Genomic DNA, 16,043 nt, shown 5'->3' on the forward strand with positions numbered 1-16,043 from the left:
TGTTCTTTCTCCTCTTGATTATAGAAGCCTTCAGAGCTTTCAACTGCTTTCAAGCACCAGATTCTGGTGTTTGGACCCTCATTATTTCTGAAAAATAATAATGTGACAGAAAATCATAGCATTTTGATTTTCGCATCTATGAATGTTAGAAAGTGTTTTCCTTTTTGCTACTATGTGAAATAACGTTGCTTGGAGTGAAATATAGATGAAAAAATCTTGGGTCCTGCACTGCAGTTGAGGTTGTCGTTGTATCATTTTCAACTCAGAAAAAACTCCTTGTTCGAAATTCCTCACAACATCTTTAAATTATGCATGGAAAGAGTTTTTCATTGGGGATCTTTTCCAGTGCATAGTTCATAAAACAGGATGTAACTGTGCTTTTCTGAATGATCGCTGGGGCAGTCCTGTCAAAGAGTACCATCCAAGTGGAACTCCTGCCTGAGCATTTAGGTCCCTTGTAGTCCCCAGTTGGAAGTCATTGTTTGGAGCTCCTGAAAAGCACCTTTCACACAGTGAAGGGAATGGGGTATTTGGTAATGCAAACTGGGTCTCCTGCTGCCAGTAGTGCCTCGACTTGCTTTGAAGGGGCTTCACCTGTCACAAAAGGGCCTCAGCTAGTTCTCATTAAACACAGCAGCCAAATTCCTGTGGATTTCAGTGGATGCTGATGTGGAACTCAGTGACTAGAGCTGGTGTCCAGCTGTGCAAAATCTTCTGCACTTTTGGAGTGAGTAAAGAGGAGAGAGAGCGCCAAGATCCATGTTTATAGACAGGATAATGCCAAACATGATTAACAAGAATGGGAAATTGAAGAATGTCCTCTGCCTACTTGTGAAACACGCTGACAACCAGAGAAGGAATCCCCATTGAAAATTTATTACCACACCTGCTTAATTGAGGTGAACCACTTTGAATGCAGAGTTTGATTCTCTGAGAAGAACAATTCCATGTTCTCTTAAAGGCCTGGGAAGTAGAGGGAAAGAAGTGTTTTCACAGGATAGAACTGTCTTGCCAAGGAAGTCTGGCAGGAGTACATCCATCCAGATGGACAGGTGTGCTTCAGGGGACTGGAGCCAACACCTATTTGAAGCCAGGTTGAAATTGGTTTCAATTTGGATGGGCTTGGGAATTGGATCTATACACAACTATTTGAGGGTGAGCATGGAATTGTGGAGCCTGCTCTCTCAGTCTTCTGCAGAAGGTTTTGCAGTGCTTAGTCCTCATCTGCTTTGTATTGACAGGTGACAAAGCTTTTTGCTGAAGCTATCAAATACTCTGGGAAATTGGACTCCAAGAGTCTCTTCCACTACAGACACTTTGACAAAGGAGATGCTGCATAGAAGATCTATGTCCAACCTGCAGTCTTTGCTGCTTCTGGCACCGCAAAAGAGGAGATCTCAGATCATCCATCTGACATCTTTGTGTGCATTTTGTAGTGTCTGCACTGTTTGTCTTTCCAACTTAAGCAAACTAACTCCCAGCAAGTGCTTTTGGTCGTTCACTGGGAAGCATTGTTCTCCCCAGCCTTTCTACCATCTTATCTCCATTTCCACTTAGGAAGAAATATTACTTAATAGATCCAGATGCCACCGTAGCAGACAGATGAGAGATACCAATAGGAGTAGCTCTTTTGATAACTAACCTGTTCTTCCTTAGATGTTTTTGGATCCATCTGCCCAGATATTCTCATGTTGGACTGTTGGATTTGGCCCCGAACTCCCACAGAAAGATGTGTAGCTTCTTCTTTCTGTTACTGGCTGTTGTGGATTTCACAACTTTATATAATGATCAGGCATCCTCCTGCATGATCTCCCAATGACACCATGGACAACTCTTGTAGTACAGAAATGCTGAGGGTGATGAGTACGATAGAATTTCTTTAAAGACAAAAAATCATGAATTCTGAATGATTCCCTGCCACAGCTGAGGGGCATGAGGCACCAACTGGTTTTTTTTGTGTTAAACTCTGGCTGAGCATCCTCTTATACAGCCTGCAGATCTGATGGGTAATGAAGACTCTGTGTTCTCTTTTTAAAATGTTTTGTTTAAAAAAAAAAAAAAAATCTGAATTCAAGCAGTTGTCACTGCTTTGTAAGGGTTCTCTCTCAGCTTTGTGTTTGGCTTCAAAAATGGGGAATTCCCTGAAGACTTCTTTGTACTGCTGTCCAGTGTTCTGTGCTGTGATTGTGGACATTAAGATTGAATCCTTTCAGTACAAGGTGAAAGCGTGTCAGTACGTTAAGCCTCCCAATTAAGTGACCCCTTCACTTTCATTCTTGCTTTTTCAGCTCTAGCAATGCCTGCAAATCCTGCCTGCAGAGCAGGCACTTGCTATGTCACTTAATGCACGTCTTCACGTACTGATTACGTAGCAGAAGAGTTCCACAGCTCTATGGCTAACAAAGCTGTATCCTGTATACATGCACAGCAGTCTCTGTGCCTACCTCTGAATGTTTTTCAGCTGGGGACAACGTGTTTGTCTTTTATTCCCCCCATATTGCAGTGTGAAACTGAAAAGCTTCAAAATTGAACTAATGCAATAACATTTCAGGAGGAATATCAAATCTGATGAGAGCTGTTATTGAAAGGTGCAAAGGAGAGGACAGAAGCCGTGATGCCTTTGGGTGTCAGAGGAATCCCTGAGCAACTGATGCTGAATGCCAAGACCAAATTTTGGGTTAAGTGTGGATTTATTTCTGACCTGGTTGATACTCCAAGTCCTCTGATCTCAGACATCTCGTCATAACTAACTGTTGTGGTGAACACAGTCCTGCCTGCTGTGCAGAGGGAGAGCTTTGCACTTTTAGAGTAGAGATGTTATTAAAAAAACAAAAAAACAAACAAAAAAACCCCACCAATCCAGAAGAGCCCAGAGCTACCGAGTGTTCTCCCATCCAGTTGTGAAATGAATGACTAATGGTGGTTAATGAACCAGTGCTCTGTAAATGCATCCTGCACTTTCTTTTTCCAGTGGCAAAAATTTCACTAATAATTGATGAAGTCGCACATCGTCCCCCCCTGCTTTTACCTCTAGTAGTGAACAAAGTGACATCTTAACGTGTCTGTATTCTCTTGTTCTTCTGCTTCGATTTTGTTACTTTTTTCAAGAGCTGAAAAGGAAATAAATGCCCCGGCCACTCATTCTTGATTTCTTCCCTTTATTAAAAAAATGTTTTGTGTTGTCATGAGTTTTTTAAGCATTGATGATACTGCTCTCTATAGTCGTTTGTCTATATGTTCCTGTTATTTGTTGCAGCACTGCAGATACTTAAGCTACAACTTCTTTGGTGTCCGTAGATCTTCATGTAATTAGATTGAATTTAGAAGAGAAACACACAAGGGCTGAATATATTCTGTATACTGAGTACTCTGGTTATGCACTGGTGTTAACATTTTGCTGCTGATGCTGAACACCAGTTCTTTTCTCCACTCTTCCAAAGCAAATGTCATGCATGTGCTTCCACACCTAGGCAGACCCATCTGTACATACATTGCCCCAGCTGACCTTTCCTTTATCTCCTTTGGTGTCTCCTCTGCTTTCCCTGTTGAAGAAAACTGGTTTTGCTCTGCCTGATGTGAGTTGAAACAACAGCTCCTGTCATTCAGGAGGTGCCAAGAAGTCATCCCCAAACTTACCTCATGCCAGAGCCAAATGGTGGTTGAATTTATTTCTTGGTACCCTTTTCTTCTTTGCAAAACAAAGGTACAAACACTATAGGACTTTTTTTTTTTTTAAATATCTACAATTGTTGAGATTGATACAGATTGAAAAAAAAGTTACAATTAGTATCCTTTGTACTGTGCTCATCTCTGCTTTTGACAGGTTCTGCTTTGTAAGTGTCTTTTTCTTATTAATCTTGTGAAGGGTGACAATGACTGATGAAAAAGGTGCTTTACAGAGCAAGGAAAGGCCATTTGCTAATCTGTGAGCTGTCAAATCTTTTCTTTTTTTTTTTTTGTCTTAAAGTAAGTTGATAAAGAGACACATGAAGGTATTAGAGGCAGTATGAGGCACAACTTCTGAGATCCGCACAAGAAAAGGTGGCAAAGAACCATGATGAAATATGAGGGAATGTGATTTTTAGTAATAGGAATGTATTTTTCTCTCTAGCCTGCCAAGTTGCTCCCTGGAGCTGTATCTCTCCGAGGATGCCAAGTGCTAGGAAGCTTGGAGGCGTGACTTCCCAGGAGGTACAGCTGAGTAGTGAGGTCAGGGTCATCATCCTCTTGGTCACCTCTCTGGATTTACTCCTCTCAAATTAGCATCGTTTAAATCACCTGAAGATTGCTTGGGCAGTCCCTCCGGAGAAGAGATTAGCAGCAAAGCAAGGATAGTTAGTCACGGTGAAAGAAAGCAGAAGAGAATGCAAGAGAGGGAAGGCACCTCAGTGCTATCAGTTTCTGCTTTCCTGGTGAGGGCCTGAAAACACTGGAAATGAAGACACATGCTTTATATCAGTGAAGCAAGCAGTGGAAAGCTTTGAGAACTGTGCGCTCCACTTGAAAGAATCAAAATCAGCTTTCTGAAAGGCATAGAATGTAGACAAGTAGGAAAGGCTTTGTGGTCTGAAGGAGCTCTTGGCATTGAGCGGAGCAATATGTCTTGTTTGGCTTGCAGGTTGTTGGGTTTTCCTGGACTGGATGCTGCCTATTTGTGCATTGGTTTTCTCTGTTTGGATCAGAGGTATCTAGGAATCTGCCTGGGAGCTTACCACCTCTATATCTTTATGATAAGGAGATTCATAAAAGCAGGTGAGGAGTTGGATGATAGTACCAAACCCCCCAGGTGCAGCGTGTGCAGTATTGGAGCTTGATGCACACCTCCTGCCTGCCTCCCAGTCAGATGCCAACAACCACTAGCGAGATGTTGGGCACACGTGGCAATAAAGAGGAGGTGGTAAAAGGGGAGGGCGTCTCTGGCTCCTGTTGTTTAAAGCATTTATAACACCAAGTTGTAATCAGAGCAGCCTTGACCTTGGGAAGCTTTTAGCAGATGTAATTAGTGCTGTCATCTCTGCACTGACAGGAGGTGCTGCTGTGTCATATGAAGCATGAGTGCTTCTGCTGTAGCCATCTGCAGGACATGAAAATCTGCTGCCAAATAACCACCTAAACCCTCTGGTTCTGTTCCTCCTGTGTCTTTGTATGGAACAATGTATAACTCGATTTATAGGGAATAATCTAGTTAGTGTAACATTTGTTTCTCTCTTGCCGTGGAAGAGCGTTTAAATATGAACCTTTTAAATTATCCTAATTAAACGGAGAACATGATATTTTGTCATAAATTAGGTAGGCTAAACTCTCCCTCATCCTCATAATTAAAATATATTGAATTTTGCAGAGTGATAGTACTGGTTGAGATAAACTCTTTTAATTCAGAGAAGTTAGTAAAGATGAAACGGAGACAAAAGCATTTGTTGCAAATTATGTTTGAGCTTTATGATGACATACTTCAGGGAGAAGAGGAATAGTTGCTAGGGAGTGAACTCATGCTTTGGGAGTACTGTGATGTTAGATGGATGCTCTGGTTCTGCCAGGAGGGCTTGGAGTTTGTAGTTTCAGCACAATTCATTCTTCCAGGGAACATTTCTTATTATTAAAGGTCAAGTTTTTCCTCCTGAAGCATGATATTTCTTAAACACTATGAATGTGGTGTCTGTCAGTTGGTACTGAGCTGCTAGCACTAGTGCAAAGCCAGCAGGATGTGCTGATTTTACTGCTGCTTTTAGCCTCTCGTGTAAATGCACACATTACTTATTATAGTGAATCAGACACTTTTGCAGGAAGAACATTTGCTCTTCCAGCTTTAGACAATCTTGTTCTTTTTTTTCTGACTTCCTGAGCTTTACTAAATACTGCTTAGCTCTTGTCCTCCAAGATCTCTTGAGGTAATGAGATCTCATTATAGCTTAAAATGGCCCTCTGCTGTTTGCCATCTCTGGGAGAGAGGCGTTAACAATCCACCCCCTTCTGACATGAGCTTCTTGGAGCTTGGTTATTTTCCGACAAAGCATCACGTGGCATGGGATGAAATGTTTGTTGTCATGGGTTATGGGAGACAGAACGGTGGAGATGGAAAGCAAGATGGCGTCATCAAAATCTGACTGTTGCTGAGGATCAAACCTGAATTTTTGGTCAAATTTTGAATGTGTTGATGAGGCCAGCTGAAAGCACATACATAGTGTGTTCTTACCACCAGTAGATCTGAGTTCTTAGGGCATCCTAAAATGAGCATTAAAAGCTTCTGTAGTGCTCTTGGAGCAGCTATGCAAATTCCAGAGTTTATCTGTTTTGCAGCTTAGCCCAAGCAGTAGCTCCTTAAGTGAAGGTCTCAGAATCCTGTATGGTTCGTATCCCCTTCTGAGATGCTATGTGGATAACAAGCATTTGGTGCTTCAGCAATAGTGTGTTGGTTGGGTATTAGAAAAAGTTCAGGTTGGATATTAGGAAAAAGTTCTTCTCAGGAAGAGCAGTGGTGCAGTGGCACAGCTGCCCAGGGATCACCATCCCTGAAGGTGTTCCAGAACCGTGGGATGTGGCGCTGAGAGATGTGGTCAGTGTGCATGGTAGGGAGGGGTTGATGGTTGGACTTGATGATTTTAGTGGTCTCTTCCGACCTTAATGATTCTATGAAGTGTAGTAATTAACCATCTGAACATCAGGCAAGACAGAAAATACAGACTCTGGGGAGCACTTTGGTGCAGGGAGAGAGTACAGGGGAAGAAGGATGGATTTGAAAGCTACTGGGCAAATTTGAGGTTTGTTAGCTTACATTTGTTAGATAATGCTCTGAAGTAATTTCTGGTAGGTACAATAGCATCATACGTAGTTTACCTTTGGAAATGCTGGAAGCTACTGCAAGTGCAGAGAAGTCAAGCACTGACAGGTGTCTGGTAGAGAGAAGGAGTGGAGCATCAAAATTCAAAATGCCTGAGTTTGGGTCCTTCTCCATCCTCACGCTCTCCTCGTGCAGTTCAGGCTGTGTGAGATATGCTGTTAAGCTCAGTTTATTTCCTGTTTGAAACTGTTTGCAGTGGTGTCAGGTTCAGGGAAGGAATGAATGTGGGTCGCAGCTGTGTCACCACGGAGCAGGAGCTGCATGGCTGTGCTACAGCCCAGGCTACCAGCGCTGTTACTCCCCAGCCAGAGCTCTCATACAGCTCCAAAATGAGCGCTGCTTGCAATTTTTGGCCTTACTAACATAAGGGTAGCTGAAATGAAGCTGGAGACATCCAGCTGTTCTGAGATGAGTGTACCTCTGAACACGTAATAAAGATCTGAGACCTTGTCAGAAAGAAAAATGCCAATTATACAAGCGCTCAAAGATTGTTTTTCTGTCCTGTGGGATCCAAACGTAGTGCAATAGCACCGTTACATATATTAGTGTGAGCCCAGGCATCCTTAACTAAAAAATGATTTTTTTCTTTTTAATTAACTGCAGGAAAAACAGCCTCAAGAAATCCTGTTCGCTATCTGACATCAAGAAAAGACTATTAACAATAATTGTTGGGTTTTTAGTTTTCAAAGAACCCATAATTAAATTTATTGTCTCATAAGTGATTAGAATTAATTGCTTCCACATGAGCTCTGGTGCACACTATCTGCTTTGAATTGGGAGTGGTTCTTCTGCAGAATTCTTTCATTTATCACAATCCCTTTCTGTTGTGTTCCTTGCCAGAGTCAAGCTGTTGCTCTAAGGCATTACTAGAAAGTGACCAGTATTGATTTAATGTATCTTCTCCAACAGATCAGGATTAACTGGACAGAATGGCTTCTCCCAGTGTTTAAATAGAAATGTTTTGTTTGACACAGAGGTGATGGAGCAACCCACTGCCGCATGGGTTAGATTTTCAAACTCGTGCATTAAGACTGAATGACAGACCTGAATTCTCTTTAAAAGAGCTTCGTGATGCTAATCTGAGGATTAATCCTACATTGAGAGGAGGATGTGTTACACATCTGCTCACGTGTTGTAGTAAATAACGATAGCTGGCTTTAGTTGGCGTTATGGTGGTTTAAGACCACTTTCTCACCAGTTTGCCAGGCTTGGATACGACCTTCTAATCACGAGATGTATGACCTTCTTTTCACTGCCTGTGTTCCCTTCTGTAGGGGAGCTGTTAGGTCAGGGCTTGAAGTGGTGATGGAGCACCTGGTGAAGGGCTGTGGCTGGCCCATGGGGCTCAGGCAGTGTTTGCACCTGTGCTCCCCAGCTGGCCAGAAGGGGCAGACCCAGGGGGAAGCCACCCTGAGCTCATATAAGGGCCGGCCATGGAAGAGAGAGCATTTCTTGGAGCTGGGGCTTCCTGAGAAGGAGTGCTGCATGGCCACAGAGCTCCTTTACTTGTTGGGTGAGTTCAGCTTTTCTTTCTGCATATGACTATGGGCTTAGCTGTGAATGTTTTGTCTGGTAGTACCGTGAGCCAGAAGCCATTCTGTTTCTTTGTGAGCAGAACACTCTCTCACCTGGTTACTGTTTGCATTGGAAGGTGTTAGGGGAAGGAAGTTGCTTTCCTCATATGTTAGTTCTGTTAAATACTACGTAGGTAGACCAGAGCAGAGTCTCAGTTCTCTTGTCCAAGAGCCCCAGATCAACATAAAGATTTCCCAAGGCTGTGGGCTGTGCTCAGCAGCAGTGTTCCTGAGGCTTAGCTGTAGGGTAGGGCTCATCATCCTCATGCCTTTTTGTGGGTCACTTCTGAAAACACAAATCTTATAGCCCTTCTTGGCCGTGTGTGGTGGAGCCTCTCATTTCTATTAACCTGTAGCAACAGGCAGCTGTATAAAAGTTATTTCCACGGGGTACCAAATCCTTCCCTGATCTACCTGTGTGTGATTCTTCACTGGTGAAAAGGTGATATAAAGAGTGCTTGAATTGCTGGGTGCCATATGAGAGACATCTGGTCAAAGGGGTTGTAGAACTGTGTAAAATAGGATATTAGAGCATTTAATATAATGTGACTTCACTCTCAGCCTGTATTTTTAGAGAACAGAGTGCTTCAGAGAATGGATTTATAATAAGGAGATATTTTCTCTCAATCCAGGATGCTGCTTCTGTGGAAGAATCCTACACAATTTTCATACGCTTGTCATCATAGAAATTACAGAGCATTAGGCTTTTTGTTACAAGCATGGAAAGTTTAGCAGACAATGACTTGCTTCCTCTGAATTGTGATAACTTCTGGAATTGAATGAATTTAATTTAATTACGTCCTGTAGAAAGTTATCGCTCTCTATTCAGCTCCAGGACATAGCAGAAGGTATGAATGATTTGCTCTGTAGAAATGGGAGTTTCAGAGTGTAAGTGGTGTAGTCACAGGGAATTTATGTGGACAGATTCCAGTCTAGCTGAATTACTTATGTGAAAACATTAATAAAACAGGTTTTATTATGTGTTAATGGCAGCAAGAAGTGCCCTCCATTGTTCTGTTCAGCCACTAATCTGTCTGTAGGGCCTTGCATAAGGACAAGCTTAAGGAAGATGAGGAAGTAATGTTCTCTGGGGAATCCTGCAAGGTTGTACCTAGAACATATATTTACAGCTTTTTATAATTTAGCAGCACCACGTAATTGCTTTGATCCCTGCTGGAGGGGGTCGCAACCTTGAGCTGCTCCACAAGGGAAGAAGATCTGCAATTACCAGGTGTCACCTGGAGACAGCACAGCCTCTGTTGCAAAGCAGTAGCTGATGGAGTGTGCATGGCTGGCCCATTGCAAGTGCCAAGAAACAGGAGTCAGCTTCTTTGATAGGTATCAGAATTAGGATCCAAAGACCCCGTGATGTGAGCAAGTGTGTCAATAAGGTGGATGCACAGAAAGCCAAGAGGCCTCTCTTTCTGGATCTGAGAAGTGTTTTTGAAGATGTGCTATCTGAATGGCTTGCAGCTTGATGAACACAGCCTTTACCAGCTTGCCATAAGTCTACGTGCTTGGGCTGTAAATGTTGTGGAGCAGTTCTGAGTTCACGGGGGGCTGTTTGTGCTAACGCAGTCTCCAATAGCAGTACTCATCCATGGTCCCCTTTAATGTGCTCCTCTCACACTGATAACTCTAGTAGAAAGGAAAAGCTGTGATTCAGCAGCTTTGGGAAAAAACACTGTTGGGATTTGGCTGTCTTCAAGGCCAACTCAGTCCTTCAAGCATCCCTCCCTGGTGACTACTCTTTTCTGCATCTCCCTCCCACACCCAACTCTTTCTGCCCTCTGAGCACATGGATTGCCAAATGCCATGAGCAAGGACTTTTTTTTTTTTCTCCAAGTCTATCAATTGTGTCACCAGCAGCAATTTACCTTCTCTGCAAACCTTGCTGTGGGCAAGTGACTTCTGAAAGTGTGTTGTGCTGTTCCTTGGGTAAAGGCCAGCAGCTTGGGTGCAGAGGAGGGGTAATGTCTTTGATGACTTCATTGCCTTAAGCAGGTAACACATCTAAATTCTTACCATGGAGTTGTTACCCTGCAACAGGATCCCAGAGTGAAGCTGATTTCTTGTCTGGTTCTCAGGACAAATCCGTGCTCCCTACTCTAGGCTGCAGTTCAGGCGTTCCACATGAGGACCTGATGGAGGAAAAGTATGCAGGTAGAGTAGTCTTAGTCCTTTCCATGATTTTTATTTTTTTTTTTTTTACCAGTGTCTCTGTTTGTAAAGAGCACAAGAAAAGGGAAAAAAAATATTCAAGTCATTTTTTAGGGATCATTTTTGTTTATGTTTGTGTTAAAAACATAAAGAAAGAAGCTCCTAAAACCAGACTTTTCACAGTAAAATGGGTAGCAAATAGTGCCACTTCAGTAAATGTTGCCATTCATTTTTCAATAAATTACCAATTTACACTTCTGAATGTGGTAATAAAAAGAGAGAAAAGGAAAGAAGAAGGAGGAAAAACTTGGGAGGTTTATGTTTACTGCCAAGCATTTGGGTTTATGTTTATCTCATGGAAAGTAACTCCATATATCATGATAATTGACTTCACCAAGTACCTTTAAGAAAAAAAAGCTACAAAACAACATCTTGTGTGAGAGAAGGACTGCATGGTTTTCCACTAAGTAAAACATTCTCCTGTGAGTCAATGGCTTAAGCTCTTTGCAGTATTCCTGTTCTGTGGTTCGTTTGCCCAGTTGGTGGCTGAGAACAAGCAAGGTCACGGCACAAATAAAAGCAAAATGTTTATAGCTCTCTTGTAACCCCGCACAAATCATCACTTATCTACCGTCATTCCAGACTAATTGATTCCTGAGAACTTTATGGAGCGAGAGCGTTTTTCCCCCTCGCTTTCTTCCGGCGTTTTCCTTGTTACCATTTTAACTGCAGTGATTTGCAAGTAGCTCTTTGCTGCTCCTGCCCAGGGATTTGGACCAGGTTTGGGAGGGGCCACTCGATTTCTCTTTGGCACTTTTGGGGCTAAGGACGAGAATTGTTGAGCAGCCGGGATGCTGAATTTTTCCATCACTCAATGCAACAAAAGCCAAATTCATTGCTGCTCTATTTTAGGAACAGCATTTGTGGCAGTTCGTCTCTGAGTCAGTCAGAAGAGCAGAGAATAGGATTGTGGCAGGCAATAAAAAAACCCTGCTGCTCCAATAAGGACTTTAATTACTCACCTCGTTACAGGTGAGACCAAGGGAGGCTGGCAGCAATGCCAGCTCCAGCACAGCTGTGGAGGATTTATTTTTCTCAATGATGAGTGAAAAAGGCTGTAAAAATACTGTACAAGGTTGGCTAATAAACTGTATTTTATTAGCCATACTTATTACAAGTGTTTACAGGCTAGTGTGCTGATAGGCATTTTGATGAGGTAATATTCCTTAATTGCAATCATTCTGGGATTGCAAAACAAAGGGTGGAAAGCCAAAAAGCTGGAAAACATAACACATGCATATGTCAGGTCAGGATTTATAGGCAGCTAGTGAGCATCTATCTTGGCAGCAGGTATGTTAAATAGTTACAGTGTTGGCCTCGTCCAGTGGTTTGAGACTTGTTTATAGCAGATTGATAGTGCTGATTGGCAGATGGCTGGGACTGCAAGGAAAATGCACGTGCTTTTTCTAGTGGTCTCTGTGGAGCATTTCAGGCCCTTGAGGTCCTATAGCAGACCAGTGAGCTGACAGCATCCCCTTGCTATTTGGCTTCTGTCTTACTCCTGTTTTTCCTTGGTCCACGGCGAACGCAGGCAATGAGAGGTAAGACCTGGGCAGCTTCCCAGCCCATCACGTAGGCAAGGGTTAATCTTGGCTATTTTGAATCTCAGTCCAACACCGCCAAGTTCTTCCTTGGTTTAACTTTGTCTGGGTTTATGGCACAATTTACATCTCCTAAGTCCTGCTGGTAAACTGGCTTCTTGGTGATAAGACAGTCCTGCAGTTCTGACAGCTAGCAAGGGAAGCAGGTAGTGATCAGAGTCACCTAGGAACACATTTTTATGCAGATCAGTCAAAGTTGCACCGCTGCATTACGTGTGCAAATCCTACTTTGCACCAGTGACCTTTTTAGGAGTCTTAATCCCATTCAATTCTTTTTGTCTTGGCACCTCCCTACCACGGAGTAAAAAGCAGGTATTCTCTATTCCTATGAAGAATGAAGCTGTGAATATCTGTGATGGGGATGGAGCTTCTGAGTTGAAGCCTAGTAAATCCCCTTTGGGAGACTTTCTGTTAATTTCTTAGGGTTTGATGAAGATCCTAGAGGGCTATTTTTCCCCAGGTATGAAAAGATCACTTGGATTTACAGCTTCTCTTCTCTCCCTGAGCTGACTCTCCTGTTACTCTTTGCATCTGGGGGGGAAAAAAAAAAAGCAAGAATACATATATATATGTATATCCTAATATTCTAGGATGTCAGCAATGGCTTTGGCCTATTGTGGGAATGTGGAGCATTCATGAGTGGTTATGGTAGGTGCTCTGTATATTTTGCTGTGAAGCAAGAAGCACAGGTGAGGTGGTCATCCATTTTAAGATGTGGTTGTTCCATGCCACCAAATATCTCTGTGCTAAGACAGGATAAGCAGGTTCCATTTTCTGGCTGAACTTTTGGGAAGCTTGTATGAGTTGTTATCACACTAAACAGATTTTCACCAGAAACACTTGTGCAGCATTCAAATGGTGATTGATACATGCTCTGTTGTGGCAGCTTCTAAACAATACAGATAGGCAGTACAGCTGGACCATCTTGCTGTCACATTACCAAAAGCAACCTCTTGTCCTGCAGCCAACTGCAGAATGGACTGTTGTTCATCATTAACTCTGAAAGAAGACACTTCACTGAATCATTGATACTCCATCTTTTTCTTAAGAGTTGCTTATCTAAATACTAAGTACATCCTCGTGCGTTTATATGGCAGCTGGAAGTTGCTTTCTGAGAGAACAATTTCTAACATCTTTTAAAAAAAAAAAAAAATCCAGCAGAACTGTCTGCATTTCTCACAAATCAACTAAGTGCTCATTTCCTACTGATCAGTCTTCGAGCTTCTCATTTCAGTTTCGAGAGTGCAGCGTTCATTTGTCAAACTGAACAGAGAAGGAAAAAAAAAACAAGCAGAAGAATTAGAGTCTGTCAGCCTGTAAGTGCACCACAGCTTGACGTTATGAGCAAGTTGGTTTTGCTTGTTGATGAGCACAGGAGAATAGTGGCCATGTGTGTTAACACGTGCACTGGAGGATCAAGGACTAATGATGCTGAATGAGTGAGATTCACACAAATACAACTCCATCTCCCTTTGTATGTTCTGTGTGAAATGGTAGGTAGCCATCAGATTGTAGGGCAGGGACATAAGGCTTAGTGAGCTGGAGGAAAGGGTGCTGCATCCTGTGATCTTAAGCACTTCTGACAACAAGAAAGAAGGAGGAGAAGTCTGCATGGCAAAAAAAAGTCATAGTGTACTTTGACTAGAGGAGGTTGTACTGCTGCATGAGGAACACACACGTTTGGTGGTTTAGTCCGTGACAGCAGAAGCTTTGGGCACAAGTATGTGTCTGATTTAACTGAACTGCTTAACACCTTTACAGAGTTCTCCCCATAAAGTCTCAAACCTGTCAAGCTGAACTGAGCTCCTCTGGTTAGACCAACTTCTTTATGTCCCAGATGGTGCTTGTGAATTCACACAGGTTGCCTCTTTCTAGAAAGTACGGACTGAAAGAAAAATAATACTCTGAAGTCCAAGTGTGCAATGAAGGCATCTAAGGTAAAGCCTCTTGTGTGCATGTTGCAGTCATTCACGCCATCTTTTTCAGTGAGATATGCTAGAGGAACTTGACTGGGACTGATCTGGCACTTTTTGGCTGCAAGTGAAGGTGATACTGAGAGACCGAGTTTCAGGTCTGCTATGTGTTATTAGAGATGTCACAATTGATGTTGGCCTAATGGGACAAATTGAGGTGTAATGGGGTAGATTTCTTCTTCTGAGTATATGGCACCCCTGTGGTACTGAAGTACAAGGACAGGACTTGGTCTGTACAAAAAGCTTACATACCGAGGGGAAGGGGATGTGCTGCTGTGAATGCTGTAGGCTTACAGAAAGTACAGAGCAGGTCAGAGCCTGGTCCCTGTGGTGCAGCAGCCTTCTCTCTGAGTCTCGTTTGCTTCAAGTTCCAGAAAAGGTTCAGGACTACTGAGAAATGTTGAAATTCATGGTCTGGTTAGATTTGAAATCCCTCCACCAGCAGCATCCCTGCTTTAAATTCCTAGTTATAAGACAGCTTCTTCTTCGTAGATTATTGGCTTTTCATGTTGCTCAAGTGCAGCCTTTTCATCAGATCGCTTGTGTTCTGATCACTTTCTGGCAATTTTTCTTGTTGTAAATAGAGCTTATTCAGCTACAGTTTACATAACCACTATCCAGATAATACCCTCCTAATGGCCACTTTTCCTGGAGAAATACAATTACATCTCTTTCCCCGCTTCTGCCAATTGCATTTGAGTTTGTTGCAGTGCCAAACATGGCCTCACTATTGTACTTGTGCAGATGGGTGGGAGCAACAAAAGCATGAATTGGAAAATTCCCAATCTCTTGGCAAGAATGTTTGTGTACTTCTTTCTGCTTCAGGGTTTCCCACCAATTGAGTTGGATAGAAAAACTTTTGTACTTCCAGACTTTTTCACACACGTGAAGGGACGTGATTCAAAGCGTTTGTGGAAAATTAGAAAGCTTGTTTGTAGTCGGGATTGCAAAGAGGAAACCTACTCTAAAATTTTGCCTTGTGGTGTGTTGTTTGGATGGGGTTTTTTGCAAAGGTGTGTGTAGTTTCCTTTTAAGAAGATTGGGTTCCATCTGGGCTGCTACAGATGCAGGCAACCTGGAGATCAAGGGCAGGAAAGGCTTTGAGTACAAGCAAGAGTTTATTGTGAGGAGCAGCCAATAGCTCAGCCGCCAGCTGCTTACACTGCCTAAATTCTGCTTCCTGGGATAATTGGAAGAGCTGGGTTTCTCCAAAACCTGCCTCTAACACAAGGGCAGCTGGAGTGAGGAGTGGTACTCAGCATGGAATGGCTAGCAGCTGCATTCTGCAAGCAATGGCACTCAAAGCTGATGTGATATAAAGCCCATATCCCTTTCTTGTGGTGTCTCTGACAATAATTTGGGTGACTGCACGCATTCAACAGGAAAAGGGAAGGCTGCAGGAAGACTTCATTTAAAGGTTATACACTTATAAACATGAGGGAATTAACTTCTTAAGAAGGTAGATTCCAACCCAGGCCATTCTATGATCTGACTTCTTGTCTTGAGTATGGCAAGGGATGGTGCAAGAATGTCCGTGTTACGGCTTTCCTGCAGGCCTCCCTGAGCTCTGCAGGGTGGGATGATCTCAGGGGAAGGGGAACAAGACTACAGACACCAAACAAGGTGTGCTTCTCTGAGCTACAAAGTCAGCATTACCTTTCTCACTTCCCCAGCTTGTCATAGGTGTAGCCAGTGAAGAGCAGGTCTTAGATGAGGTGTTCTCTTCACAGAATCACAGAATGGCCTGGGTTGGAAGGGACTGCAAGGATCATGAATCTCCAGCCCCCTCCTGCCTCAGGCGGAGCCACCAACCTTCCCATTTAATACTGGACCAGGC

At 42.9% G+C, this 16,043-nt stretch overlaps 1 protein-coding gene across 3 annotated transcripts in view; it reads left to right on the forward strand.

The window, feature by feature from the left end:
• Positions 1-16,043, forward strand: part of CPS1 (carbamoyl-phosphate synthase 1) — a 112,514-nt gene that overhangs the window by 93,584 nt on the left and 2,887 nt on the right. The window contains exon 38 of one of the 3 annotated variants that reach the window (XM_048953785.1): positions 1,242-3,127. The exons of the other annotated variants lie outside the window; for them this stretch is intronic. Within the exon in view, the coding sequence (XP_048809742.1) occupies positions 1,242-1,340 (99 nt within the window). The 3' untranslated portion in view covers positions 1,341-3,127. Of the gene's footprint in view, positions 1-1,241; positions 3,128-16,043 lie in introns of those variants that run through there. 3 annotated transcript variants of the gene reach the window in all.

The sequence above is a fragment of the Lagopus muta genome, chromosome 8 (genome assembly GCF_023343835.1).
Source record: "Lagopus muta isolate bLagMut1 chromosome 8, bLagMut1 primary, whole genome shotgun sequence".
Taxonomy (NCBI): domain Eukaryota; kingdom Metazoa; phylum Chordata; class Aves; order Galliformes; family Phasianidae; genus Lagopus; species Lagopus muta.